This window comes from Dermacentor silvarum, chromosome 4 (genome assembly GCF_013339745.2).
Source record: "Dermacentor silvarum isolate Dsil-2018 chromosome 4, BIME_Dsil_1.4, whole genome shotgun sequence".
In the NCBI taxonomy this organism is placed as follows: Eukaryota; Metazoa; Arthropoda; class Arachnida; order Ixodida; family Ixodidae; genus Dermacentor; species Dermacentor silvarum.
In genome coordinates, this window is record NC_051157.2 from 41,623,251 (window position 1) to 41,651,246 (window position 27,996).

Sequence of the window (27,996 nt, forward strand, 5' to 3'; positions counted from 1 at the left end):
CAGCGCGCAGCAGCAGCAAGCAAGGCGAGCAGCACGGAGAAGCAGCCGACCGCCATGGCGCGCAGACGCCCGCCTCGTCGAAGAAGAGGAACGCGAGCCGACGAAAGGCCATCCCGACGCTGTCGCTGAGTGTGCCCGCACAAGGTGAGCTCCGACGCACGGCTACCGAGGGTGCGCGACCCCGGGTTGTAACGCACGGGGCGGTGGCCCACCGAGACTCGACATCGCGGCCGAGAAAGAAAGGAGACCGGGGAGGCCGCTCACTTGGGGCGCCGCAGAGCCTAGCAGGAGGAGGGTGGTGGTGGTTGTCGGTGGTGGGACGCCGCCGCAGTGGCGGACACTCGGGAAAGTTACAACCGCCGCTTCGTCGTCGCCTCTCTGTTGCGTGCGACGCCGAGCACAATTGAGACGCACGGTTTTGTGTCGGAAGCGCGGTTCATCGTCCCCCTTCCTTTTAGTCGTCGTTTGCGGAGCCCGGCGCGCGTATCCGGTGCATCGCCCCCAATCGCGTGTCTCCATCTTTGCTCTGCTTTTCTTCTCGCGAGACGCTCCTCGCACCCCTCCCGTGTATGCGCGTGTTTGAGTCTTTGTTTTGGGGCCGGACCGCGCTTGCGCGCGCTCGTTGCAGCTAGGACGTGCGGCTACTGCGATGCGTTCGCGCGCCTTCTCTACGCAGTATACCACTTTGGTTGCTATAGAGATTTCGAAGACGTCAGCTCACGGAGCTCGCCAGGCGCCCTTCCTCTTCGGCGACAGGGTCCGGAGGTCGCGGTATGCGGGTCAGTTCGAATTCCTTGTGCTCGAGGAGGACGCGCACAAATAGGTTGGCATCTTTTTATGCACTGTCAACCGCTCGAGAGGGACGAGTTGTCCAGTGCAAAAGTCGAAGCCGGGGCGGACAGAAGTCGAAGCCGGGGTGGACAGTATTGTCGTTGCCAGCGTTGACCGAGAAAGTAAAGAAAAAAATGCACAACTCAATAAAAAAGGCTGGGCCGCGCCCCTCTCTGGCACCAGGATGTCTCTGTACGCCACCGAACAGGAGCGAATTTAATAACAGCGACACAATAGCACGGTTGCTGTGTACGGCAGTGCACAATGGACGGCTGCTGTGTACGTTGCAGGGAAGAGGCTTCTTTACCGCAGATAGCGGTCCTAGCTGTATAGTTCATTGAGGCCGCTTACTTTGTGACTTTCTTTCGACGGCACAGGCAGCCTACCATTTTTTTTTCGTAGCAAAAGTGTATCTTTCTCTGGTTATGTTTCTTAGAATTCTGTTCACTAAGCAATAAAGGACACAAATGGAACTCTCCCTTCTGAAGCTCAGCTCTAGATTAATGACCACCTTACTCAGGAGCATATTTTAGTAACAGTGAACAAAATTAAAGGAATTGATAGAGCCAACAGAACAAGCGTCCTTCACCACCCCCACAAAATAAGTCTTTGGTCTTAGTTTTATAGCCTCCAACGCAAAATTTTCTTGGCTGACCACACGCGCAGGTTCATTGCCACTTGAACAGCTGGCAAGAACGTACATATTTGTTACTTTAAATTAATACATTCTTTGCGTAGTCCCTTTAAAATAGTCTGTTTTGCTGACTCTGTAAAAAAAGTCACTTCTTTTTTCCTACGTTGAACAAAGGCCGGAGCACACTCGTTCAGCTGCTATACTGGGTGGTTCTGCGAAGAATTTTTTAGAAATTACTTGTGGCAGATAGCACAATTCGAATCCTTGGTCTAGTCTACTCGAAGAGGCGGACATTACTTGCACGAGAAAATGAAATGCACACTCGAATAATGAACAAAGTTTTACTAATTAAGTTTTTAACAAACTACCTTGATGTAAAAGCCACCGAGACCAGACTGCACTTCATTCATACAACTTGTTCCTTGACCGGCACACGCAACGCCAGTGTTTCTTGATGGCATCTCCGGATAAATTATTTTTTCTATTTTGTTCCGTCAATGCAATCACTCTCGCAGTTCAATCAGTCACGTCTGTCTCTCAATTTGTTTTTGTTCGTCCATCTTCGCGCGTGTCAAATCTGAGGAGAGAGAGATAGAAAAAAGGACCTGCTTCTCGCAAGCCTAATATAAGTCACAGACAAATCTTCCACAAAAGTAGTTCGAACTTTTTCTCTCTCGTGTTATTTTTTTTTTTTTTTCGTAAGCAGCAGAATACGTGCGAGCCGTTCGCATTGTACTGTTAGGCCAGAGAGTTCTCTCCCCCAAACTCAAAAAGAACAAGAGTGGAAACGCCTTCCAGCGTCTATGCCACCATTTGTCTCAGTCACGATGTCACGGCTTGACCCGAGGCTTTCCGGGAAAGCTTAACTGGCAAAATAAGTAAAAAAAAAAAAAAAGCTGCTGGGAGTGAGTCTTAGCCGTTCGTAACATCACTAAGTCTTATGAAGGATCATGGAGAAGAAAAAGGGTCACTGAAAGATGGAGACCTTAAATGATCAACAGTCGGCAAACAAAAAGAATCTCGGCCCTAACGAAGGCTAGTCCCTTTGATGAAACGTTGGCTCCACATTGAGGCTTGTCTCACTCGTCCATTGTTGAAAGAACGTTGATGGTCGACGACTATGCATCCGACGTAAAACAATAACTACTGCTTGTCTGACTGCAAAGCCTTACCTCTGCCATCTGTCCATTTCGAAGAACGAGGCGACTTCGTTTTCCCCTAAGCATGAACTTTAATTACTTTCACTAGAGCTGAAGCGCCCTTTCTGAACAAGACGAGAAAGTTTTGAAGTGGTGGTCGGTATTCTTGAAATGATATGACTGCCCCTCCTAGCTGTCGTCATTAAGCTTGGGAGTTTTCAATATTACGAACCGTACGCCTTCATTCTGGATTTATCATTACGCTTCGTCTAGCTCTTCCTTCGGTAATTGTCGTCTTTATAAGCTGCTCTACAGGGCCGGGTCACTACATTTGCTGCGTGGGAAAGCATTGCGCATTTCATGTGTTCAGACAGAAAAATAGAAAGCAAGGACTACGTTATGACGTACTTCGCTCTCAAAGTTATTGCCGTACTGTTTTCACCGTGTACCTAATGTCTTCGATACCACTGGATTTCTATACGGGTTCAAGCAATGTGAGTCATCTGATACAGACAGGAAATGGCATGGATCTCTCCTTTACTTCTCAAGTATTTAGTTACTCTTACGAAGTCTACCATTCCCCTGCCTTTAACTTCGCGAATATTGACATATGTATTATCAAAGAACACAAAGAGCAGACTTTTTGGTAATTTAAAATTTCCAACGTTGGCAATGTCCTTCGCTTAATGCAACACTATATTGTAAGTCTGTGCATGGAATCTATAAAGGATAGCAGAGTTGAAAAAAACAAACAATGTTGCATCCGGTAGATGCCTACCATTCTATGCTTGCATAGCCTTCTGCGGGTTCAAGGACTGGAGCTTCAAGGGCGCTTCTGTGTCCCTATAGAATTTAAGGACTCGCTGCTTAATATGGAGAAGACTACTCGAATGCGGTGAACATCATAAAATAAATGCCACCATCAAAAAAAAAAGAAAGAACAGAGACAGTTTCAGTGACTGGTAGCTGACACGGTTTCAAACTATTGCGATTTACTGTGCATAGAAAGTGCTTTGAAGTCTGAGCTCAATACGTACGAATAGTCCTTCCGGTAGAAGCTCGCCGACAAGCAATTGTAGCCTCCATAGAAAATGACCGCTGCAAAACCATGGCTGCTCAACACAAAGAAAATGCAATAATTCTTATCAATTAATTATAGATAGGGGGGGGGGGGGGGTGTCAGATTGTCTTATCACATCCTTGCCGCCCTACCGCCACCGTTCCGCCTGGTCAGGCGCATGCGCGACTTGGCAAGCACATACGAATATGGTGAGTGCCCCAAGCGGTAACGGTACAGTCGATTTGTTGTGCTAAACTTTCCATTGGCAAAACATTTACTTGCATTGATGAAGAATAAAATACAAACAAAGAATGCTGGTTTCCCTAGCCTTCTGCGACTAGCTACAGCACAAGCGCCATCTGTCCCTTATTCAGAACACAAATGGCTGAATTTAGCGGAACGTTGTCCTCGCGGAGTGTCCAACTGCTCCAATTGGCGCCAGTTCAGCCTCGCGGGAGGTTCATTTTCACGCGCTGGCGGCAAGAGTAGTCTAAGTTTACCTGAGCTCATTTGACGTGAGCGGTTTGTGTGAACCGTTTTCCTGTTACCCAATTGTAAACTCGAGTTCTCCTGTTGGAAATATAGTTAAAACCTATTGCTTCCTCTTGAGAAACTATGGCTATCTCTTTTATTTTTCTTACTGTTTGTTTTCTTGGCTAAGATTTCGGGGAAAGACGGCCCTTTTCGTGACCAAATTTTCCATCTTTCATGGGTAATAAAAAGTGAGCAATCAATATATCCTTCATGTGTTAAGAAATCCACCAGCACTCTCTTCGTATCGGCTTCAGTTTTACCCGACCACCGAAGGACGCCGCAGTTGGCCCCAAAGCATCGACGCACGCTCTGTACGAACTTCTCGGTTGCTTTGGTTCTCATTGCTCGCTGCATAGAGGGAGCCCCTACTCTGGCAGGCGATGCCTCAGGTATAGCATACGAGAGAATATTGCCCAATTACCCAGTGATATAAGGACATGCTCTGCTTGGCGCCTGCGATTTAATGTGCGTGGGTTCCATACACATACGCATTAATGTGTATGGTTTAACGCCTATTTAACGCGTATGGGTTCCATACAGCGCCGCCATGGCAGCGAGCGGCGCTGGTTAACACACGCGAGGCTACGTTCCCACATATATGTACATGAGGTAACGAAGAAAGGAAGTAGAGGAAACCCGCCACCGTGTCTCCATTTGTATAAAGCACGGTGAGAGCTACGCGGAGGCTTCGGGTTCACTTCCTATTGGCGGCAAGTTGCCTTTCCTTCATTTTTCACTTCTATTACGTTTTATTGCGAACGTTAATTAAGGAGAAACAAAAAAATCTACCATCTCTCAAAGTTATCAGACATTTTAGGCAAAAAAAAACTATAGGTGTGTGTATTTTTCTCTGCCGTCCTTGTCCTTTTGTTGCGCAATAACACCTTAGTAATGGACTACCAACTTGCCCGCAATGCTGCCCTCAAAAAACTATAGCTCATCTTACACTGTCATTGGCTACAGTGTTCGTCCGCTTCTCGCGTGACATTTACTGGGCTAAATGTCGAGCGCCTCCGTTTCCTTTGAGTGTTCTGGCGCATTCGATTGAACGGCTGTTGTTACATGCCCCGTGTCGCTATCTCCGGACGTCTATTGCCCAATGTGGTTGGGTTGATGCTGGGGCACACCTACGCAGTTTCGTAAACCGCAGCTCAACCTACACGGGCGCACTTGCCGAGCAACGCCGATACCAAGAAGCATTCCAGCTCGGACAAATTCCAAGGGCACAGCCGCCGGCTTCCAACGAGCGTATCGATCCGCACACTTTCGCACGAAAGCCAAGGCGGCGCTCCTTTTTCTCCGCATACACAGGTGGATCCCTGCGGGACTGCCAGATGCGAGGAGATGTTAAACAGCGCTCCCACTCGAAACGTGCTCGGGCCGAGGGCTATACGTGTCCGAAACAAGAATCGAATGCCGGCCGCGCGCACGCTACGTGTTATCGTAATGTATGCGGAGGAACACGGCCCGGGCCTCGACCAGGTTCCGCAAACTGCTTAGGGTTCGCGTGTGTGCGCGCCTTCCTGCAGTTTCTTGATCGTTACAGGTTTGCAGTACAATGCCAAACATGTCGACACGCTAAACGATCTAGTTATCCTGAAACATCATTTATCGAGTCAGATGTGTATACGGCGAAACTCTCTAACATAACGTGCGCAAAATACTGGCATTAAAAAAAAAAAGAAAAGTAGAACGAAGAGCACACAAAAGAGACGTTGTTTAACTTTCCTATTTTTTTTTTCTTGTTCCTTCCGCTCTACCTCCCCATCTCTTTCCCCTTTTCTCTCTCTGTCTCTCTTTCTTTCTTCTGAGGCACGGTGATAGAATAGGACTTGGAAATACGGTGCCTATCTGAAAAACAATACGAAATTATCCAGGAATCAACAAGAACTTCTGAAGGATGCAGCATCAGCATAAAATATTTATTGTTGTGGGGCACGAGCGAGGCCCCGAAGTCCTAGCCAAGAGGCCCAAGTCCTAGCCAGCAGCACCATTTTGCAACGGAACGGGCAAATAATAATAATTTAAAAAAAGGGGGGAGGGGGGGGGGGGTCACCTTCATTTTTCTCTGATATAATCAACCTTCTTCCGTCAGACAAAAATTTGAAAGAGTACTTAACCATGTCTAGGCTGATTTAGCGCTGCTGTCAAGTACCCGTTTAAGCAATAGAAGAAAGGAACATACGGTTTCCAAGTAGGCAAATGATAGCGCTGCTTTTCTCAGCTCAGCGATTGAAGGAAGTTTTGACCTATAGTTCCGAGAGGCCAGGCCCTTTAAATCGACACTATATATAATGAACAACACTAAGTCGGAATAAACTGGTGGTGAACTATTGTTTCAAATCTCTACTTTATTTATGTATCAGAAAAAAGGCTCATTATTGATGGAGTTGTGAAGGCGGCGAGGTCGGTTAGACCGTCTCCACTTTATTGAGAGCTTCCGAGGTATAGGGCATGACGTCCGAGAAGGAATGGAGAATACGGTGCCTGTGCTGCGGCTGCACTGTAGCCGAGCTGGTTTCATTCTCTGCCAGCGTGCCTCTCATGCTTCCTGACCAGGTGACAGTGGGGCTGCCACAGAGCAAATGAAGTTCAAGTTTCCAATTTCTTTAATTTTGCGACGGCGCACTAGTGTGACGTCACGTATTTAAAAGTACTTCTTTTTTCGTATTTTGGCTGTCTTGGCGCAATCAATGTCCTCGAAATTTCCTGGGTTGAGCATTTTGGTTCTTTAGAATGCAGTGTAGGCACTTTTTACCTAGGCGTCAGTAGACGCTGTCAAAATTCAAACGCTGTCGGCGAAGATAATGTGGGAACGTCGGAGCGGTGTCACCGCCTGCCTCTCGTTCTTGCGGCGTTTTCTGGCTTATCAAGTCTCCTTTCACGATAAGAGTGCCCGCTTTGGTATTACAGAAGCGTAATTTACGAATACAGATCAGCTACGTGGTAATTGTGCGGAAGGACTGGAATCCTTTCCCGTTAGGCCGCTGCTGCTGCTGCTGACCACCGAAGCGATAGAACGTGTGGCAGTGTAAGGTGATGAAGTACTTCCTTTTCCCTTTGCGCACTTTATGCGCGGTTTATTTCATTTGTACAGCGCGTGCATTGCCACTCCGTTTATTTGTTAGCTTTTGAAACAGCATAATTCTGCTCTTGCTTTTGATATTGTATTTGCCTGCACGTTGTGTGACGTGTTGTGCGCGCAGAACACGAATCCATATCGCACGGGTACATATTAGTTCACTGCACACTATCATCGCCATCCTCCCTGGCTCTCTCTCCTTCTCCCTTCCATATACGTAGAGAGTAGCAGGCCATATAAAAAGCTTGAGCCTCCGGCCGACCTCCTTGCTTTTCTCACATTAAATACTTTGGTCTATTTCTATTTGTACGGTTTCTGTCACTTGTATAATGTAACTATTACCCCTCCTGGTAGGGACCGCTGTAGGGCCTGCCGTATTTTATAAACAAATAAAAATAAATAAACTCAGTATTCTTTTTTGGGGTCTACTTAGTGTGTTGTATCGGAAAGGGCGACATACTAACTTGCATAAGCATGTGAGAAAGCCAGTCATTCTGACAAAATACTGCTAAGAATGGAACGCTATAGTGGTCAAAGCGAAGTGCTTGCGCAAATGCCCCCCTCCCGTGTTCAGTCGCCCTCCGCCATCTCCCCTCACATAATCGAGAGGCGTTGTTACTCGAGGGACCGACGGAAAACGGTGGGGGAGCGACCACCGCACCCAGTGGTAATGGATCGCCAGGCGGTGACGTCATGGCTAGAGCTTGACTTTCAGACAATGAAACTATGTGGTAGGAGAGAAAAAAATAAGAAAAGCGGTCAGTGGATTACTACGCTGGCGCGAATTCCGCGTTGTGATTAATGACTTCCCGCACTATTCACGTGTGTAGCCGGTTGGAAGGGGCCGGTCGGTGGAGGGACGGGCGCGCGGGAGGGAGGGGGGGGGGGGGGGGGGGGGGGGGGGGTGGCGTGGAACTAGACGCCATCCCTTCGCCGTGACGAAATGCTCCTCATAAACCGCAGGTCGCCTGTCACAATAGGGCTAGGAAAGAGCCCCTTCAATGCCAGACTACTACTTCATATATGCCGACGGTCGCCCCTATTCTTACGCACCCTAATATGGTGACTGCATTATTTTCGTGCCCATCGATGCATATTGCTGCATCCTTAAATTGGGAAAGAAGGGGTAGGGGATATTTCATTCATTCGTTGTTATTTTTTTTTCTATCGTCAGTGACTAAACACAAACGCTTGTCGGACCAATACACGAAGTCTGCTCCAATCTAGACATAACACAGGCAGGCTGTGCCGCTGCCACTACGACAAATCTGTCGAAAGAAAAGAAACAAAAATACAAAACAAAAGAAAGAAAGAAAGAAAGAAAGAAAGAAAGAAAGAAAGAAAGAAAGAAGAAAGAAAGAAGAAAGAAAGAAAGAAAGAAAGAAAGAAAGAAAGAAAGAAAGAAATTGGCACAGTTTGCCATTGCCCCCCCTCCCCATGCTGGAAAGTCCAACAAAACTATAATGCTTTTCTTTACCACGTATCTCCTGCATGGGCAGCGAGTATTGTCTTCTGTGCCTCCTCGGGAGGCGCTATAGCGGACGACGTGCGGGATTTGCCGTACGCCTACCCTCGCGGTGCGGAGAAGGCATGGCGCTGGGCAGTTCCCGCCCTAACAAATTTCCGCTTGCCCTACTTGCATCATACACAGTTTTTTGGCACCGCCTAGACGTATTTGAAAACACAATCAGCTTGCTATATTTAAACTGTGGGCGAAGGGGGGGGGAGTCCGGATACAGTGTTTAAATCAGCCGCGCCCTACGATTCGTATGCCTTACGACATGGCATCGTTGGATTATGAAATGCTGGAACTATTGAATCCAGATATTGAATCCAGAACTATTGAGTCCAGAGATAGTCTACATAGTGTTGCAGTATCATTCTTTGATCACCATCAAAACTCTAATGAAACCTCTTATAGGTCTAACTGTTGAATTTCGTTGTGTAATCACCACTTATCGTAGATATGTTCGTGAAAATTACCTTGGTCGAACGGGCAGAGCCATTTCAATACCAAGTGTGTCACTTCTGACTTTGACGATTTCAATTTCGGACTGTTGTAAATAACAGTTACACTATAGCATTCATTTCCTAGCAGGGGCAAGAGAAGCAGATATTTCATATTTTGAAGAAATGTGGGCCACTTTTTATTGACGTGTACCGTAAACTTGAACTGTGTGGGCTGCTTATTTGCTCTGAAAAAGTTACCTAATACTCGCTTTATTCCAATTTTTATTAGTTATAAACGGCATTTAGTTGTTTTTCCCCGGCATCTATGGTAAACTATGCGGGGTACGGTGTTTATATTTCTTCAAAGTACGAAGCAATGTTTTGAGGGACGAGCGAAAATGTTTATTCTGTTTTGGTTCATTACAGCCTTTGTAGAAATTTACTCATTCAAGCGTTCCGGGGTGTCTTACTGTCGGTAATCGAAATGTTTCCCAGACTCCTAAAACAACAGCACGAGATACGGACTTGAAATTCCGTAATAATAAGGAGAATTTTAAGCGCAATTCGTTGAAAGATTTTCATTTTCCTGCTTTAAATGCACGTGTTGCAGATAATTACTAAACCCTCATTTTCTCATGAGTTTTCGTGCATCATCCGAGATTCGTATTTAGTTTCTCTGGTGCCCTCGGCGAGCTAAACAAGACATCGTGCTTATATCTGGGGAAAGTTATGGGCATGGTATGAGTAATGTGCAGGCAATGTTCCAAATGGGTGGTTTAAATGCGCTTTTGCCCGCAGAATACGTATGCGAGTGGTCCAAAGCGCTATTAGTGTGTTTTAAGAACGGTGTAAAACCTAGACTGTTGCGTTGGCATAATTACAACTATAACTGAGGTCAAATTTTGTGAACATTGGGGGAACAATACGCCAAGTATTTGTGCGATAGTAAATGAGTGTTGATCAACTACAGATTTTAATAAATTCGTAGGTAGGTATTTGAAGGTATTATGCTGTTGTTATTAGCTAGGTTTACCAATGTCCCAAGAGAACTCTGCGTTTCAGAAATGTTATACTTTGAAGGAATAGGCAGCATTTTAAGTGCAATGTGTCACGAGGTTTTAAAGTTTCGGGCTTATTTAGATGCGTTAGGAATAACTATTGCACCATATTTTTTTATTATTTCTTTCTTCACTTTTTCAGGCATGATATATTAGGTTCGCCTGGTCTCATCACCGAGGCAGCTTCTTTATGTTTGGTCAATGTAAGGACCCGGTAATGGGTGATGTGTAGAATAAAGTTCAAAAAAGATGGGTAATTAGGGCTTTTGCAATAAATTACGTGTGCAAGCACTCTAGAGCGTTATGAGCTGTGTCTAACGAGCGGGGCAGAATAGATCCCGCTGCCGTGGTAGAACCATAAATTCCACCAAGACCAAATTAAGCGAACATTGGCGGTATGCTATGGAAACTTTCTGTACGAAGTTAAACGAGGTTGGATCAAACACAGCCTTTCCAAAAAAATTCTTATTCAAGTGTTGGACCGTGTGATATGGCCGCTATCAGCTAGGCTTCCCATGTCGCGACGTAGCTGTATAGGTAGGTTACAACAACGTTATATTTCGTGGAAAGAGGAGAGGGGCCATGGCAATTGCAATGTGCGACAAATTTTTTGCGTTCCTGGTCCAGTGAAAAGCGGTGCAAATAATTACTGATCCGCCGTTTTTCCCCCATATTTTCATGTACCATAAGACGTTCTTAGTTGGTTTCAGCGATGTCCTCGGTGAACTAAACTACAGCACTTCGTTTATGTTTGGCGAAAAGAAAGGATGTCTTTTGAGCAATATGTAGGTAAACTTCGAAGTCAGGGAACTAATTATGACATTTGCAGTAAATCGCCGATGCAAGCGATCCGGAGCTTTATGAATGTGTGTTACTAACAAAGCAGAATTTGCCCCGCTGCCCTTGGAGAACTGTGAACTCCACTAACATCAAACCTAGCGTAAGTTGGGGGGGGGAGGAGTGGGGGCGACAACATGACATTTTCTCGCGAGGTAAGATGTGTGTTGATGATTTACTGAATTTTTAAAAATTCCCAACAAGAAATGCCCCAAACATTACATGCGAGCAAGGTTTCCAACGGTACAGTCAATATGGGCAACATCTTAAACTATGCGATATAATTACAAGAAACTGAAAGTTTTATTGCCACTGCTCGAGAGAAACAGCTTCGTTGGAAATTGGGTTGTAATTCCCCACACTCACACACATCTGCTGCATTTTTTTCTTGTGGATATTGCAAGTCATTCATGTTTATTGTACTTTCTTGTGCGTAACCTCGACAAGCTATTGCCTTTAGTATAGTGATACATTTGTAGCAAACCGGATCTTCCGATCTGCTTAACCTCCCTGCCTTTCCCTTTTCTTCTCTCTCTTTCTCTTTGTGCTGTTGACTTAAGCATCAAGTACAATTATCTTTTTAGTTAATAAAATTGTTTGTAGCAAATGTGCATTTAATATGTGCGCTCTACTGCTGCTATGAGGCGGGATCAGGGACCTGTGTCAGCTGCTAATTACCTTTTGTCCCTGCATCATATAGTTTCAAAAAATAAATGCAAATGCAAACACTCTTTCGGGCCCCCATGCAACTGCGGGTGAATCAGTTGCCGGATGCTTATGCAAGGCTAGGTGCGTCTGCAGCAAGCAACACTCCTCCTCCTTTGCCCCACCTATATATTGCCACGGGACTGGCCTCGAGCGGCAAGTCCCGCGGCAATTCTGCGTGTATTCGCGGGCTTCTTTCACGCTCGGAAAAACACATTTATGTAGCAGGTGTTGAGCAACAGAAAGCTGTATCGGGAGTCTTTCATGTTGCTCTACAATCTTCTCATTGACACTTTGATAATTAGGACAGTAATTTTCGAGTAAGATAATTGATTACAATTACCTAATTAAATCTCAGTAACCAAAAATTTACTGGCGGCTATACTCCACTGTACTGGAAACAATGCGCACTAGGTTTGCTTCGCGTAACGCCGTTCCTCTTTTTTTTTTTTAAATTGTGCTGCGTGATAGCTGGGACACACTGTATATATATATATATATATATATATATATATATATATATATATATATATATATATATAGAGAGAGAGAGAGAGAGAGAGAGAGAGCATTTGTATTTTCATCCATCTATTTATAATTTCTTTACTTAAATTAAAAACTATGAATAATTTTTCCTAGTATATATATATATATATATATATATATATATATATATATATATATATATATATATATATATATATATATATAAGTACGTATCATGCAACTGCGGGTGAATCAGTTGCCGGATGCTTATGCAAGGCTAGGTGCGCCTGCAGCAAGCAACACTCATCCCCCTTTGCCCCACCCTGCATCAATGTACCCTTAACTTACTTAGTAAACTCTGCAGTGCTAGAAATCGGTGCTCACCAATATGCCACAGAGTAAAACGACCACAACGTCACCTCGATCAATCGCGTATCGGATACATTGAACGCACGATATTCGCGTAGAGAGGCTCAGTGAGTCTGGCACTGCACTGAACGGTATTCCGGACATCTTGTGCGGAGAAAGTTGGCCGGAACGCACACTCGCAACAAGATTGACTTTTGTATACGGAGATGAAGATGAAATTTCAACCAGCATACCCGGTTTTCGCCTGCTGCTATAAGCACATTTTTGTCACCTCTATCACAACGAGCATCATCTTGAGCACTAATAATAAGTTCGGACTGATGCGCCTAATACGCCTTCATTCTTGTCTTATCGCGTATAAAGATTAGGATCTGGGACGACGCATAATGAACGATGTGCAGTTTATCTTGGGAGTATTCCTGGATTTTTTTCAAAGGCGCACAGAGAGCTTCACGCTTTACTATATACCTATTTTTCGGTGACATGTAAACGCTTCTCACGTGCGGTGATTCACAGTCACACATGTCACTACGTTTGTCGAAGACATGCTCACGCAGAAAAAAATGTTTTCGGTACACTTTTACACGCTAAATGCGCATGCATCAGCACTAGCGCTTCGTAGAAAGGTCGAAAAAGCAAAAAAAAAAAAAGACCAAAATGTGGCAGACTCAACTGTAGCTGACGTCTACGTAATGCGAAGCGTTCATGAGTTGTAGAGAACGCTCGTATGAATAATGTAGTTGTGGTGTAGCGAACGCTTGTGGTAGAGATTACACACTCATGTTTATTATTAATAAGTAAGACAGAATGTTTGTAATTACAAGATATAATATTGAAAGCAAACTGAAACCCAGTGCACAAACCCAATGGCACATACCCAGTCGTCCCTGTGGCACATAATTTTAGACTGCACTATCTCCGGTATTGGCCAACGAAAACGGCGAGATGGGCTCGCCTGGCAAAAAGTGGCTGTGGCTCAAAAGAACAATGCGTAGCATTAAGAAATATATATATATAATAAAGAATAGATAAAAAACCGAGAAGGACAGAGCATTGAGAGACCGAGGCTCAAACTGAAAGCACTGCTTCACTCGGCAGGCCGGCATAGCACATGTCAGCCCTGTAGACGATGGGGGTCGTTCTCCACTGGGAACGTCCCCCATCACGTATCCGGATCGCTCTCCGGATCGGCCGCTTTACATCGCGCCTTGTCGTGGTTCGCGCGCCGCTTGTAGTGATGCTCAGGTTGCAAGGCTTCACAAGTCCCCGAGCGATGCTACAGCCCCAGGTACCTCTAGGAAGGACCGGGCATTGAATAGGACAGATGCCCGCACCCGAGCTCGGAACGCATATGTCTGGCTTCCTGCGTCCATGACGCTGGGCACGTACTACGAGTATATAGTATACCACTCGCATACTTGCGCAAGACTAACGCACCAATATAGCCGAGCGAAGCCACAAGGAAGTGTATATATGGCGTCGTCACATATTCTGTCACTCGTTTCGCAGGGCGCGCCGCCGCCGCAGGCGCAGATGGACTCCCTGCACCGGCGGCCGTACGCGAGCTCCGAGTCATGGCCCGAGAGCCCGCCGGAGCCGGCGCCCGCGGTTCCGCCGCGCAACGCGTACGCCGAGCCGCCCAGCTACAGCGAGACCACGGGCCCCATGGTGCCGCCGGCCGCGAGCCGCGTCAACCCGCAGCTCATCATCGAGGCTCCGCCGGCCGCCTCCACTTCCCTCGCGGCCGCGCTCACCCAGCGGCTAAGGCCTCGCAGCGGGTGGCAGTGGGCCTGCCTGGCGCTGGCCGCCCTCGCAGCAACCCTCGCCGCGGCGCTCGCCTACGTGGCCGCCGCCGGACCGGCAGCCAAGCCCTGCGTGCTGCTGGACGTGGCGGCCGAGAGCCTGTCCGCTTCCGCGCCGCCTCCGCCGCACCAGCACAGCAACAACAACCAGCAGCAGCAACAACAGCAACACAACCAACAGCAGCACAATCAACAGCACCAGCATAATCAGCAGCAGCCTGCCGCGCGGGAGCCGTGTCGGCCGCCCGCGCAGGCCGACGCGTACACCGAGGTGGAGCTGGGCGCCCGCCTCACCCACCACCTGGAGGCGCACGACGCGTGGAACGTGCGCTTCGAGCAGCCCGAGGCCGCGTTCGTGCGCTTCAACGTGACCGCGCCACAGGGCGCTCGGCTCGCCCTGCTGGCCAGGCGTAACGAGCCGCCGTCGCTGACCGCCCGCGACGTGGCCGAAGTGGTGGCCACCGCCGGGGGACACCGATCGGCAGTCGTGAGTGCACGGCCTACGCCACCCCGTTGTGTAACCTCGCGCGCTCGTTTTTGCAGAAGTGTCACGGGTGGGCAACGTCGACTGAGTAACCTCACGTTGAAAACATGTATACGCTTTAAGATGCGCTATGTCGCTTCCTATAGTCGAGGGTTAAAGCAGATCGGCACAGTACACGACAGGTAACTCAGTGCACTGCTGTATATATGCTCCATTCTTGCAGTAACATAAAAAACCTACACCAGTTTGGTACGCTTTCTCGCACAACGCAAGCCACAATAGCCTATAAATGTATAGAACTATCACGATTGCACTAGTTTTGCTGTACAGTTAGAATGCTTCACAGGCAAATTTTACAGTTAAGTATACAAGAAGAAAGCGGCATGCATGAAGTCGACGCATGGAGCACGTTCCTTGTATCCGAACACATCAATAGCATGTGCCTATACAGTATACTATGGGAAAAAATACTTCTTTTTCCTTAGCTAACTTGACTGTCAAAAATACATGACTGGAAGTTAAGTTATGGGGTTTTTACGTGCCAAAACCAGTTCTGATTATGAGGCACGCCGTAGTGGGGGACTCCGGAAATTTGGACCACCTGGGGTTCTTTAACGTGCACCTAAATCTAAGTACACGGGTGTTTTCGCATTTTGCCCCCATCGAAATGCGGCCGCCGCGGCCGGGATTCGATCCCGTGACCTCGTGCTCAGCAGCCCAATACCATAGCCACTGAGCAACCACGGCGGGTATGACCGGAAGTTTTCTGGGGTCATAAACACACTGCTGCCACAGCGCGGATATTTGCGCACTCCGTAGCTGGTTCGATCTTATTTAAGCACATAAACACCGCGAAATAGATGTTCAATAATAATCTTTATTTTACTTCCATTCGTAAAACCTGCAGTCATGTCGTTCTATTAGTGCTATTATGTTCCAAGCGTTTAAGAGCATTCCAAACGACTTAATTTGCACAACCGCCGTATTTGCTTCCCGTACATATTGGAGGTTAAATATTTCTTCAATATTCGTAAAAATTGCTAAGTAATAACAGTTTCAATTAATGATTCTAGTGCAAGCATTTGTCTTTTAACCTAATTAATCCGTTACGGCAAATCTAGGTTTTATGTTTAATAAAGAAGCACCAAGTAATGACTTCACGATAATGGAATCTAAATATGATTCTAACGGAAGCGAACGGTGTATTTTGGATACAAAGAGAACATAAAGAAAATACTGACTAGATATATTACATACATTGCTTAAAACCACCTTATGTTGTCGGAACGTATTTATTATAGCACAGAAAAAAAAATAAAAGGTCAGTGAAGCAGAACTCTTGTGCCACCTGTTAACAAGAGCTGGTTCCACGCCGGTCTTCGATCTACGTGTAAGGTTAACATAGCGACAAATTATAGGAATCATAGCAATGAGCAGTGAGAACTCGTTGAAAATACAATGCAAGCGACGCAACAGTTACAAGTGCTAACGGTGGCACCGAGATCCTGCAGTGGTTGCCCTCTGTAGTTGTTATTTTTATTTGCGACTAGCTCGTAGCTAAACGAAGCCCGACTATGTGAAATTCTCAGCTAAATCGAGTTCCATGAAAATCCGCAAGGAAAAAAAAACATTCAGGAAGAAGAAGCTGTTGTCCACCTGATCTACGTGAAATTCTGCAAACGAGGCACGGGAATTAAGTTTCTAAAGGATAAATCTGTTTCTATGGTTCGGCGCCGCCGTTTCGCGTCACCCACCGTCAGCGAGAACCGATCGCGTGTATAATTAGAAAACGTTTATGTTTATGAAAAAAAAAACACTACGGCTAAACAAAGTCATGTAAATTCAAGGCGATAGGACCATCGCGAGGACAGTATGAAGAACTATAGCAACCAACCATCTTCCGCGGCAAGACACGCGAGCGGTCTCACGCATGCGTAACCAGTGGGACGGCTCAATTAAATATATCGTGCACCTGCGTGCCGCTTCCTCGCAGCTGGAAGAGGTTGACCTGATTCATTTCCTGGAACCCGGCACGTGGTTCCTGTCGTTGATCAACGACGACCCGCTACCGGTGTCGCTAGCCCTGCAGCCGTCTGTGGCCCGGGACGTGCCGACCAGCTGCCCGAGCCAGTGCCACGGCCACGGTAGCTGCCGCCTGGGACAGTGTCACTGCTTTCCGGGGTACATCGGGCTGGACTGCGCGGACAGCGTGTGCCCCGTGCTCTGCAGCGGCCACGGCCGCCTCGTCCAGGGGCGCTGCCGCTGCGAGCCCGGATGGAAGGGCGCCGAGTGCGCCGTGCGTGACGACCTGTGCGAGCTGCCCGACTGTTCGGGACACGGCCGCTGCGTACGCGGCCGCTGCATCTGCGAGCCGGGATTCGGCGGTGACAACTGCGAGCGGCCCGACTGCCCAGACCCGGAGTGCGGCTCCCGCGGCGCCTGCGTCCAGGGCCGCTGCTGGTGCAAGCCCGGCTGGCGCGGTGCCAACTGCAGCGACGCCGACGAGCGGCTCAGCCGCTGCCTGCCGGACTGTTCGGCGCACGGCGTTTACGACCTGGAGCGCGAGGCGTGCGTCTGCTTCGAACAGTGGACCGGCGACGACTGTAGCCGGGGTGCGTGTCCACGCTCTCAGGGCGATGCGCAGCGGATATTAAAGCGAATACCTTTATTTGCCTGTTTCGCCCGTTCTCGTAGTCGGACTTACCGCGGATACGAAAATTCAGATGCAAATGGCGCGCCTTGTCGCGCAACCGTTGCGGCCGCGTTCATCGCTGGGGCGTCTGAAATGTTAGATGCTGCGGTGGAGCAGTCGGGGTAGAACCATGCACAGCCTCCTATATAGGAGGCTGTGAATCAAGGAACCTCCTTGGGTAGAACCGGTAGAACAAACGGCAGAACAGCCCCCCTCCCCTGTGGCGGCTGCGAGAGAGTGCTCCACCGGGAGGGGATGATGGCAGTTGCCTTCCACATCGGCGCTCGCGCCGCTGAAGCCAACACGTATAGCTACATAGTTAACGGCTCTGGTCTCTGCCGAATTACGTAATGAAACAACGAGCACTACTTAAATACCCTCCACTGCAACAAATACACTCCATCAAGCACATCATTACTTTAATAAAGCGATTAGCAGTCTATAGAAGCGCTCGGCCATTCGCTTACACTTACAATCATCCTCGATGGTTTCCGCAGAATATTTAACCTTCCGTCTTCACACGCAGCGAAATGCGAGCTGGACTGCGGAGCCCGAGGCCGCTGCGAAGAAGGGCACTGCACTTGCGAGCCGGCTGGACGGGCGGCCGGTGCGAGCTGCGCGAGTGCGACCCGCGCTGCTTGCAGCACGGCCAGTGCAACAACGGCACCTGCGTGTGCATCCAGGGATGGATGGGCCAGCATTGCACGTTAGGTACACCTCCAGGGAGGCGCGCGCGCGAGTACGCAGAGGCCATACACATGTCGTTGACCTTGCAGACGGCTGCCCCGACGGCTGCCACAGCCACGGCCAGTGCGTTCGCGACGGCGAGCGCTGGCGTTGCGCCTGCCTGGCAGGCTGGGCAGGTCGCGACTGCAGCGTGCCGCAGGAGACGCAGTGCAGCGACAAAGCGGACAACGACAAGGACGGCCTGGTGGACTGCGCCGACAGCGAGTGCTGCTACCGGCCCGAGTGCAGCGAGAGCCTGCTCTGCCTGTCATCGCCGGAACCGCAGGACATCCTGCTGCGCAAGCAGCCACCTGCCGTGACGGCGTCCTTTTACCAGCGCATGAAGTTCCTCATCGAGGAGGACAGCGTGCAGAGCTACTCGCACCGCGACGAGTACTCCGAGAGGTCAGTGCGCGAGCGCCCGTCTGTCTGTCTCGTCCCTGTGGTGGTCACACGGAGTCTCTGTGTCTGTCCCTGTGTGTTGTGTGCGGCGGCGCGCCGCCAGCGTGCCGCGCCCTGACTGTTGGCTTGTCCCCTCCCCCCTCGCAGCCAGTTCTGGAGCGCCTTCGCCAAGAGGTGAGTGCGCGCCCGCGGGGCTGCCGTCTGGCTGGTGTCCTGTCCTGTCTCTGTCTCGCTCCGTGTTGACCCCATAGACCCCCAGGTCGCCTGCCACTGGGGGCGCGTGTGTCTCTTGTCCACCCTAACCCCTAAAACCCCCACCCCGGCATCAGCCAGGGCCCGCGGGCGTCTTACACTGGCGCGCCCTTTCCAGCCGAGTGTCAGTGATTCGCGGGAGGGTCACCGGCAAGGAAGGCAACGGTATCGTCGGCATCCGCGTCAGCGTCGCCACGGACCCGCAGTTCGGCTTCACGCTGACCCGCAACGACGGATGGTGAGCGCCGAAGCAACGCGCGCGCGTACGCCGGATCTCCGCGGTGACCACGGACCTCCTCCAAACTACGCAGGTTCGACATCTTGGTCAACGGCGGCGGCGCAGTGACGCTGCAGTTCCAGCGCAACCCGTTCCACCCGATAAAGCGCACTGTGCTCGTTCCTTGGAACACAATCGTGGTCATGGGCCACGTGGAGATGGCGGTGCTGGGGGGCGAGCCGGCCGAAGAGGGTGGGCGCCGACTACAGCAGGCCGCCTGCGAGGCGCACTCGTACCAACGCATGCAACCCGTGCTGTACCAGAGCGCGCGTCCGTCCGGCGGTTGCGGTGGGTCGGCCGTGCTGGCCGAGAGTCGCGAATTGCAGGAAACGCTGCAGGTACCTGGATCCGGGCTGCAGCTCGTGTACCGGAGCGGTCAGGTGCAGGGATACCTGGCGACGCTGCACCTGCGCCTCACGCCGTCCATCATCCCGCCGGAGCTGCGCCTGGTGCACCTGCGCATCGTAGTCGAGGGCATCCTGTTCGAGCGTACCTTCGAGGCAGACCCGGACATCGAGTACACGTTTGCCTGGAACAAGCGCAACGTCTACAAGCAGAAGGTCTACGGGCTGGCGCGCGTGCTCGTCTCATTGGGCTACGAATACACCTCTTGCGACCAACCCATCTGGAGCACGCAGTCGACCACGCTGCCGGGCCACGACATGGACGTGTCCGAGCTGGGCGGCTGGAACCTAGATGTACACCACCGGTACAACTTCCAGCAAGGCGTGCTGCAGAAGGGCGACGGATCGGCGCTGTACCTCGCACAAGCGCCACGTGTCATGGCCTTGCTGGCCGGAACGGGTGAGCCGCGCCCACTACTTTGCAGCGCAGCCGAGTGCAGCGGAGGCCCCGCACGGCTCCAGCGGCTGCTGGCGCCCTCGGCGCTGGCTGCTGGGCCCGACGGCAGCGTCTACCTGGCAGACCTGAACCTGGTGCGGCGCGTGACACCCGAGGGTCAACTGTACACCGTGCTGCGGCTGCGTGGTGCAGGCGACGCCTCCTGCCAGCTCACGCTCAGCCCCACCGACGGCCACCTGTACGTGTCCGATCCCGAGCGCCACCAGGTGCTTCGCGTCCACTCGCTCGACAAGGTCGACGACCCGGACTCGAACTTCGACGTAGTCGTGGGCAGTGGCGAACGATGCCTGCCCCGTGACAACTGCGGCGACGGTAGGCCCGCGCTGGAGGCCAAGCTCGCCTATCCGAAGGGTAAGTATATATAGTATACGCGCAAGGCGACCAACAGCCTAACGTATAACATATTCCCTTGTCTCGGGCGCAGGGCTGGCCGTTGCCGTGGACAACAGCCTATACGTGGCCGACGGCAGCAGCATCCGCGTCGTCGACAGCCGCGGCATTATCGACACGCTTATCGGTGATCCCCGAGGCCGACGGCGCTGGCGACCGTTTCCGTGCGTCGGAGCGCTTCCCGTGGGCGAGGCCAAGCTGCGGTGGCCCACTGAGCTTGCCATCAACCCGCTCGACAACTCACTGCATTTCATCGACGACCACATGGTGCTCAGACTGACATCCGACCAACGGCTCCTCGTGGTGGCCGGCCAACCCGTCTATTGTCCACAGGGCGAACAGGACAGTAACCCGCTGGGCGCCCTAGTGAGCTTTGCGTTCGGCCCCACGGGCGAGCTGTACGTGGCCGAAGTGGACGAGACCGACCGCCAAAGCGTGCGAGCCCTCGCGCCCGACGGCACGCTCACGCTTTTCGCCGGATGCCACCAGCAGCGTGAGGGCTGCCGTGCGCCCGGCAATGCCACCTTGGCAGTGGAGAGCGAGCTGCGTGCCGTGGCCGCGTTGGCAGTCACCAGCGACGGCGTCGTCCATGTGGCAGACCTGGGTCGCCGGCAGGTGTTCTCAGCGCTGCCCTATCTTCCGGAACCGGACGAACAGCAGGAGTACCAGATCGCGCAGCCCGACAGCCACGAGCTGTTTGTGTTCAACAAGTACGGCCAGCATGTGGTCACTAGAAGCCTGCTCACCGGAAAGGCCAAATACACGTTCCTCTACAACGTCAACACCAGCTTCGGCAAGCTCAGCGCTGTCACCGACACGTCCGGAAACAAGGTACAAATGCCCGTTTGCGGTATATGTGGTGGTAAGACTGCATTATTCCAGGCGCACATATACACTGATTATTCCTTGTTTCTTGCGCAGGTGGCCTTCTTGCGCGACTCGGCCAACAGCCTGCACACGATCGAGACTGCGCGAGGACACAAATGTCGCGTGCACGTGGCACAAGACAAGCTCCTCGAGTCGTTTGTAGATCCTGATGGGCTGCAGACGCACTTCCTATATGGGCCGGGTGGCCTGCTGGCCAGCCGATACGATGCAACGGGCGCCACATTCCATTACGCGTACGATGAGGCTGGCCGACTGAGTCAGCTGGTGACGCCCAGCGGACTCGTGCGACGGTTGTCATTCTCGTTAGCTCCTTCCGGCGCCGCGTCTGTGTCCGTCGGTGAATCGCTCGAGGTGACCACCGTGCGGCCGGGCAGCGTACAGTGCAGCCGAGGGGGCATGGCTGCCGAGACGACAACGACGCGACCCTACGGTGGCCTGCTCCTCTCGACGCCTTGGAAGGCCGCCGCACTCCTCTGGGAAGCCGGACCACACCGCGTACTCGAGCACTTACTACCCGTGCAGGCCGGCATGTTCCCTATGCCGCTGAGCCAGACGCTGCTATGGGATGGCAAGCCCAGCGACCGCCGGCTCGAGTGGCGCTACGAGCTCAAGCTGGCCAAAGGTGCCATCTCGGCCGTGGAACGCGCGCTCTTGGTGAACGGCAGCCAATACTTGACGGCTGAGTACGATTGGGTGGCGGCGCGCGAGATCATTTACAACGGCTCGCGACGACCGCTGCTCGTCGTGCAGTACGACAGCTTCGCGCGGCCAGTCCAGTGGCTGCCGACGGGAGGTTCGCGGCTGCCGCTAAACGCTGCTTACGACCGGTTGGGCCGGCCCAGCGGCTGGCAGCGCGGCCCGCTCGCCCAAACGCTTGCCTACGACCGACTGGGACGCCTTATAGAGGTACGAGCGGCCGACGGCAGCGCGCTGCGATATGCCTACGAGGCCGGAGCCAGCCAACCCAGCCGCGTGCTTCTGCCCAGCGGCCGCGCATTCGCCTTCGGGTACGACGAGCATGGCGGCTTGGAACACGTGCGCACGCCGCGCGACGGCGCGCGCCACGCCTTCCTACTACTCGCATCGATCGGCTTCTACCGCCTCAGTTACACGGCACCCGGAGGGTCGGGCGCCTACGTGCTCCACCTGGACGACCGAGGCCTACCGCTGCTGCGCATCTTCCCGGGAGACCGGGGTCGCGTGCTCTACCGCTACAACGCCCTGGCGCAGCCGACAGAAGTCGTGTTTGGCGGCGGCAAGGTTCAGCGCAACTACACAGCCGCCGGCCTGGTACGCGCCGAGAGCTGGAGCGAGGAAGACGTGCAAGTGCGCCACGAGTACTTCTACGACGGGCCTCTGCTGAGCCAGTGCGTGGCACGCTTCTACAGCCAGTTCCAGCTGACCACGGCGCACTTCCAGTACCGCTACGACTCGCGGATGAGAATGCGCGCTCTGGGCGTGCGCGTGGGCACCCTCCAGTTCCCCGAGACCGAGCTGGCCTTCTCGGCGGGAGGCCGCCTCGTGCAGCTGGACGCGTTCCGGATCACGCGGGACGGCACCGCCGGCAACATGACGCTTTCGGACGGTACGGCCGCTTTCAGCCGCCACCTGGACACGTTAGGCCGGCTACAGCAATCTACTCTTCGCGTCGGTGACAAGGAGCTCTTCCGAATGGAACTGCAGTACGACACGCGCGGACGAGTCGCCCAGACGCGCACGCTGATGCGGCTGGCCGGAGGTGTCCAGCTACGGACGCACAACTTCTCGTACGATGCCGACGGACAGCTGACGGAAATGCTTGGCAAAGACCACTGGCGCTTCAGCTACGACGCCGGCGGCAACATCGTTACCATGCAATACATGGGCAACAAGATCGAGATCCTGCACGATGCCGGCGACCACGTGCTCCGCTTCGGTGAGACGCCGTTCGTGGTCGACGGCCGCGGTTTCGTGGTGCAGCGCGGCGAAGAACGCTTCGCGTACAACACGCGGGGCCAGCTGGTACGCGCCCAGCGGCCCCGGCGCGGTCGCTACGAAGTGCGCTACTTCTACGACGCGCGAGGCCGCCTCGCCATGCGCAAGGACCACCTCGGTAACCTGACGCAATTCTTCTACGCCGACCCGGCACGGCCGACGCTCGTCACGCACGTGTACAACAACGCAGACGGCCGTGGCATGACGCTGCTGTACGACGAGCGCGGCTTCCTGGTGCAGCTGCGCGTCAACAGGGACTCGTTTTACGTGGCCTGCGACCAGGCGGGCAGTCCGACGCTCGTCTTCGACCGCCACGGAGACGCGCTCAAGGAGGTGTACCGTGGGCCGTACGGGCACATCATCTACGACTCGGCGCCCCTGCTGTACGTGCCGGTGGACTTCCGCGGTGGCATCCTGGACCCACTCACGGGCTTGGTGCACTTCGGCGAGCGCATCTACGATTCGCTCATGGGCCGCTGGATGACGCCTCAGTGGGACCACGCGCTGCGCCTGCGTGACGTGCGGGACCTGCACCTCTACCAGTTCAACCGCAACGACCCGGTTAACCTGCACCCGGAGCGGCCAGCCGGAGACTCCGACCAGGGTAAGGTGGACCAGTGGGCGACCACAGTGTTGGAAGGATACGAAGTGGCTCGTTTGTCACACTTCGAGCTCCCGCATGCATTGAGGTGCCGAAAGTAGTAGTAGTAGTAGTAGTAGTAGTAGTAGTAGTAGTAGTAGTAGTAGTAGTAGTAGTAGTAGTAGTAGTAGTAGTAGTAGTAGTAGTAGTAGTAGTAGTAGTAGTAGTATCGTTAGGCTAGCCTGGGTGTGGGCTTGAGCCTGAATAGGGCTGTCTGTGTCCACTCCCCAGCCGAAGCGAAAAAAACACAATCGAAGTTCGAGGCTGAAAAGACGCGATCGTGGAAATGGTTATATACATTAGCATAAAAATAGCGCTCGTCTCTATTCATCTGCGGAGTGTGTATCGAGTGTCATCAATTTGGGTTGCTAGTTCATTGCATTAAAATGCTTTCACGAAACTATACGATACACTCAGGCACTTTGTCCTGTCTGGCCGAGTAGGAATTCCGTCGAAAAAAGTGGGCGCCAGATTCGCCTGACGTAACCTTAGTAAAGTATGACCATCGTGGAGAGACATTGTTCGTAAACCAGAATGCAAACACCTAAAAATTAAGTTTTACAAGACAACCAGGCCAACCGTAACTGAAGGTCCTGAGATTTAGAGGAATGCCTTCATGTTATCTACAGTTGCTCAACGTTTTTAGGTACGTGCAGTCTGGGTTTCGAATAGAGCTCTCCACAACTGACCACACGTAGATAAGTTGACGTCAAGAGAGTCTCGTGCCAATTGAATTTGCACTCGGTGAAATCTTCGGTGAAAGCATTTCCATGCGTGCAGTGTACGAGCGACCCCAAACCGATGGCACTCGAAACACATGCCACAGATCCATGCGTCAAGAGCTATCTGGTGATGAATAAAAACTTCCATGATCATGTCTTTGCAGCCTTGAACTTCGCCAATTGTGGTTTTCGCTATGGCTGTTTTTCGTGAAATGTCTCGAATATTTATTTATTTATTTATTTATTTATTTATTTATTTATTTATTTATTTATTTATTTATTTATTTATTTATTTATTTATTTATTTATTTATTTATTCAATACTGCAAACCTTGTACAGGTCCAAGCAGGGTGAGTAAAAAGGTAAACAAGGCAAATACAACAGAGTTAATAACGTTTCAAAAACATCAAATTGAGGCGAAAGGCAATAAAGAATCATTCCAATCAGTTACAGTGCGAGAAAAAAATGAAAACTTGAATAAATCTGTTCGTGCAAAATAGGGTTTCAGCGAAGTAGGCTGATGGTGGCGAGTATGCCTTGATGTAGAAGATGATAGATAGGGTGATGGATTGGTTGCTGGTGCCGATTCCACAGCAAGAAAAGAAATTGTAAACGTAAAGCTTTCCTTCTTTGTTCGAGACATTGAATTCAATTAGCCTGCATTATTTCAGAGGGTGAACCATACGGGGAAAATTTCGAGTAAATAAACCGTACAGCCTTCCTCTGTACCTTTTCGAGACGAGAAATATTTTGTTTAGTAAACGGGTCCCAAACCATGCATGAATATTCAAGTTTAGGTCTAATTATTGAATTGTACGCAAGTAATTTTACACTCGGGGGTGAGTTTTTAAGCTTATGTCTGAAAAAAATATAATTTACGGAACGCAAAAGAGCAAATGTTGTCTATATGTAAATTCCAAGTTAAAGTATTAGTAAGTGTAACGCCTAAGTACTTATATTTAGTCTCTTCCCGCAACGGTGCCGTGCCTAGCGCGTACGCAAAATAGAGCGGAGCTTTTTGCCGAGAGAAGCGAAGAAAGACGGTTTTATCAGTATTAAGTTTCATATCCCATGTTTCACACCATTCAAAAATGTTAGCAAGAGCGGTATTACGTTGCCGTAGGCACCCAGGCGACGACTGTCTGTCGCTTCAGTTAACGCGGCACTCTTAGCTGTGTGTCGAGTGGTACTTCTTTCCTTGAATCGGTTGTCAAACGCGAAAATCAGTCTTGCAACGCTTCGCCTGGTGGTGGTAGTTTGTAACCAGAGTCGTTACACTGAACTGATCTGACTCGTTATTCACAAGTTGTGTGTGCTCGCCGCGCGGTTCAACGGTACAAGTAATCCATACTGATATCACATCGGTCAATATGACAGCTCTCTGAAAACTCGTGGTCATAATGGACATTCTGCGTGAAAGTTATTGAACTAATGCTGCGCATGGGGCTCCTCCTTGACATCTTCGTAAGAAATGGTCGATTATATCTGTTCGTTGCAAACCCCTGTTTGTCTGTGCGGTACAGTCCCTAAAGTTAGCGTTAGACGTACTCCCTCGTTAACCGACCTGCAGGGATAATTATGCCCGTTTCCGAACATATTGCGCACGGAAGGGCCAAACCAAATAACTAAATTTTAAGCTGGAAGTGGTTGCTCTTGAAGTGTTGCTGATATTCGCATGATGCCTCCGTATTGAAAACGACCGCAATGTGTGCGACGCGCTTACATTCGGGGGAACATGTTGTGTAAGAAAAACAACGTTCGGGATCCCGCAGAGCTTCCGGACTGGGTGGAGAGCCAAGGCCTCGGCCTCTCGGGCCTGGGGCTGTCCGGCTGGCCGCCCAAGGACGAGCAGCGGCCATTCAGCGACGGCGACGACGAAGACGACGAGACAGCGGCCCTGCCGTGGCGACTGCCCGCAGTGTCCGGCACGGCTTGCGCTGCGCGGAGGCGGCTGCGCGGTTTCTCGCAGCTCTCCAGCGTCGAACCGTCGGCGCTGGGACGGCGGCGACCGCAGGAAGGGCTGCTGCCGCGCCGGCTGAGTCGGGGCGCGGCGCCGTTCGGCCGCGGCCTGAGCGTGTCGCGCGTGGACGGGCGCGCCGTGGTGCGCTCGGCGGAGCGCGCCGACCCCATCCGTCGAGACGTGTTCGTCTCGGTATTCAACAACTCGCACCTGGTGGACCTGCACCCGGTGCTCCAGGGCCGCGACGCCTTCTACTTCGTCAAGGACAGTGCGTGGCGCTTTCACGAGGACGTGACGCAGCTTCAGCGGCTCGGCGCAGCCGTCAACACGACCGTGCACCAGGGCGACGTGTCGGACGTGCGCCTGCACACGCCGCACGCCGTGCTCAATCTGCGCTACGGGGCGCCGCCCGACCGCGAGCGGCAGCGCATCCTGTGGCACGCCAAGAAGCACGCGCTCAGCCAGCGCTGGGCGCACGAGCGCCAGCTGCTGCTCGCCGACGCGCACGGCGCCGCCGCCTGGAGCGACCAGGACAAAGAGCACATCCTGCGCGCCGGCTCGGCACCGGGATACCGCGCAGACTACTTCCACCCCGTGGACGCTTACCCGGAACTGGCCGACGACCCGTCCAACCTGGTGTTCCGAAAACTGAGCTGATACGTGACAGCCGTGCGCGATGCTGCCGCTGCAGCCCAACCGAATCAGCAACGAAGGCCGCCGTCGCGCCCTCGGCCGCGCGGCGACCGTGTACAGTGCGCGGGGCACACATTCGTGGCCCGTGGAATCAGTGTTGTTGTAAGGAAAACGAACGCTTGCCTCTCATCCGTGCCTGGCGCCGCCGACCCACGAGCCACTGCTGCAGTTTCCCAGAGCTTCTCGAGCGCCGAAACGAGTCGTTATGTGGCGCGAACAGACTGTATGACGATGCGTGGCGCCACTACGACAAGGTTCCGCGCGCTTCCACGGGTTGACAACGCCTGCTCCTCACCCTCGTGCTTGTCTTCAACCCGCGCGTCGCAATAATGTCCGTTTCTTATTTCAGAGCTATAAGGAGCGAAGGGGATCGGGAATAAAAAGTTGTAATCAGAGCAACTTGGCCCCTGACTTTACTACAGTGAGTGACGTGCAAAGGAAATGCGAACGAGGAAGCGGAAGCCCGAAGAAAGAAATTTAATTTGATTGATGTGAAATAAAGCTGGCCGCTGGTTTTTCTTTTTCCTATAAAGAGCGGTGTATTGCA

At 51.7% G+C, this 27,996-nt stretch overlaps 1 protein-coding gene across 1 annotated transcript; it reads left to right on the forward strand.

Moving 5' to 3' along the window:
- Position 1: 1 nt before the first annotated feature.
- Positions 2-27,996, forward strand: LOC119449845 (teneurin-m-like). The gene is given in 12 exon segments (XM_037713113.2): positions 2-144; positions 14,195-14,974; positions 16,965-17,583; positions 18,190-18,249; positions 18,252-18,374; positions 18,440-18,794; positions 18,939-18,965; positions 19,162-19,281; positions 19,355-20,532; positions 20,606-21,402; positions 21,493-24,037; positions 26,569-27,996. Coding segments are annotated over 11 exon segments (7,425 nt in total). The 5' UTR covers positions 2-144; positions 14,195-14,218; the 3' UTR covers positions 27,414-27,996.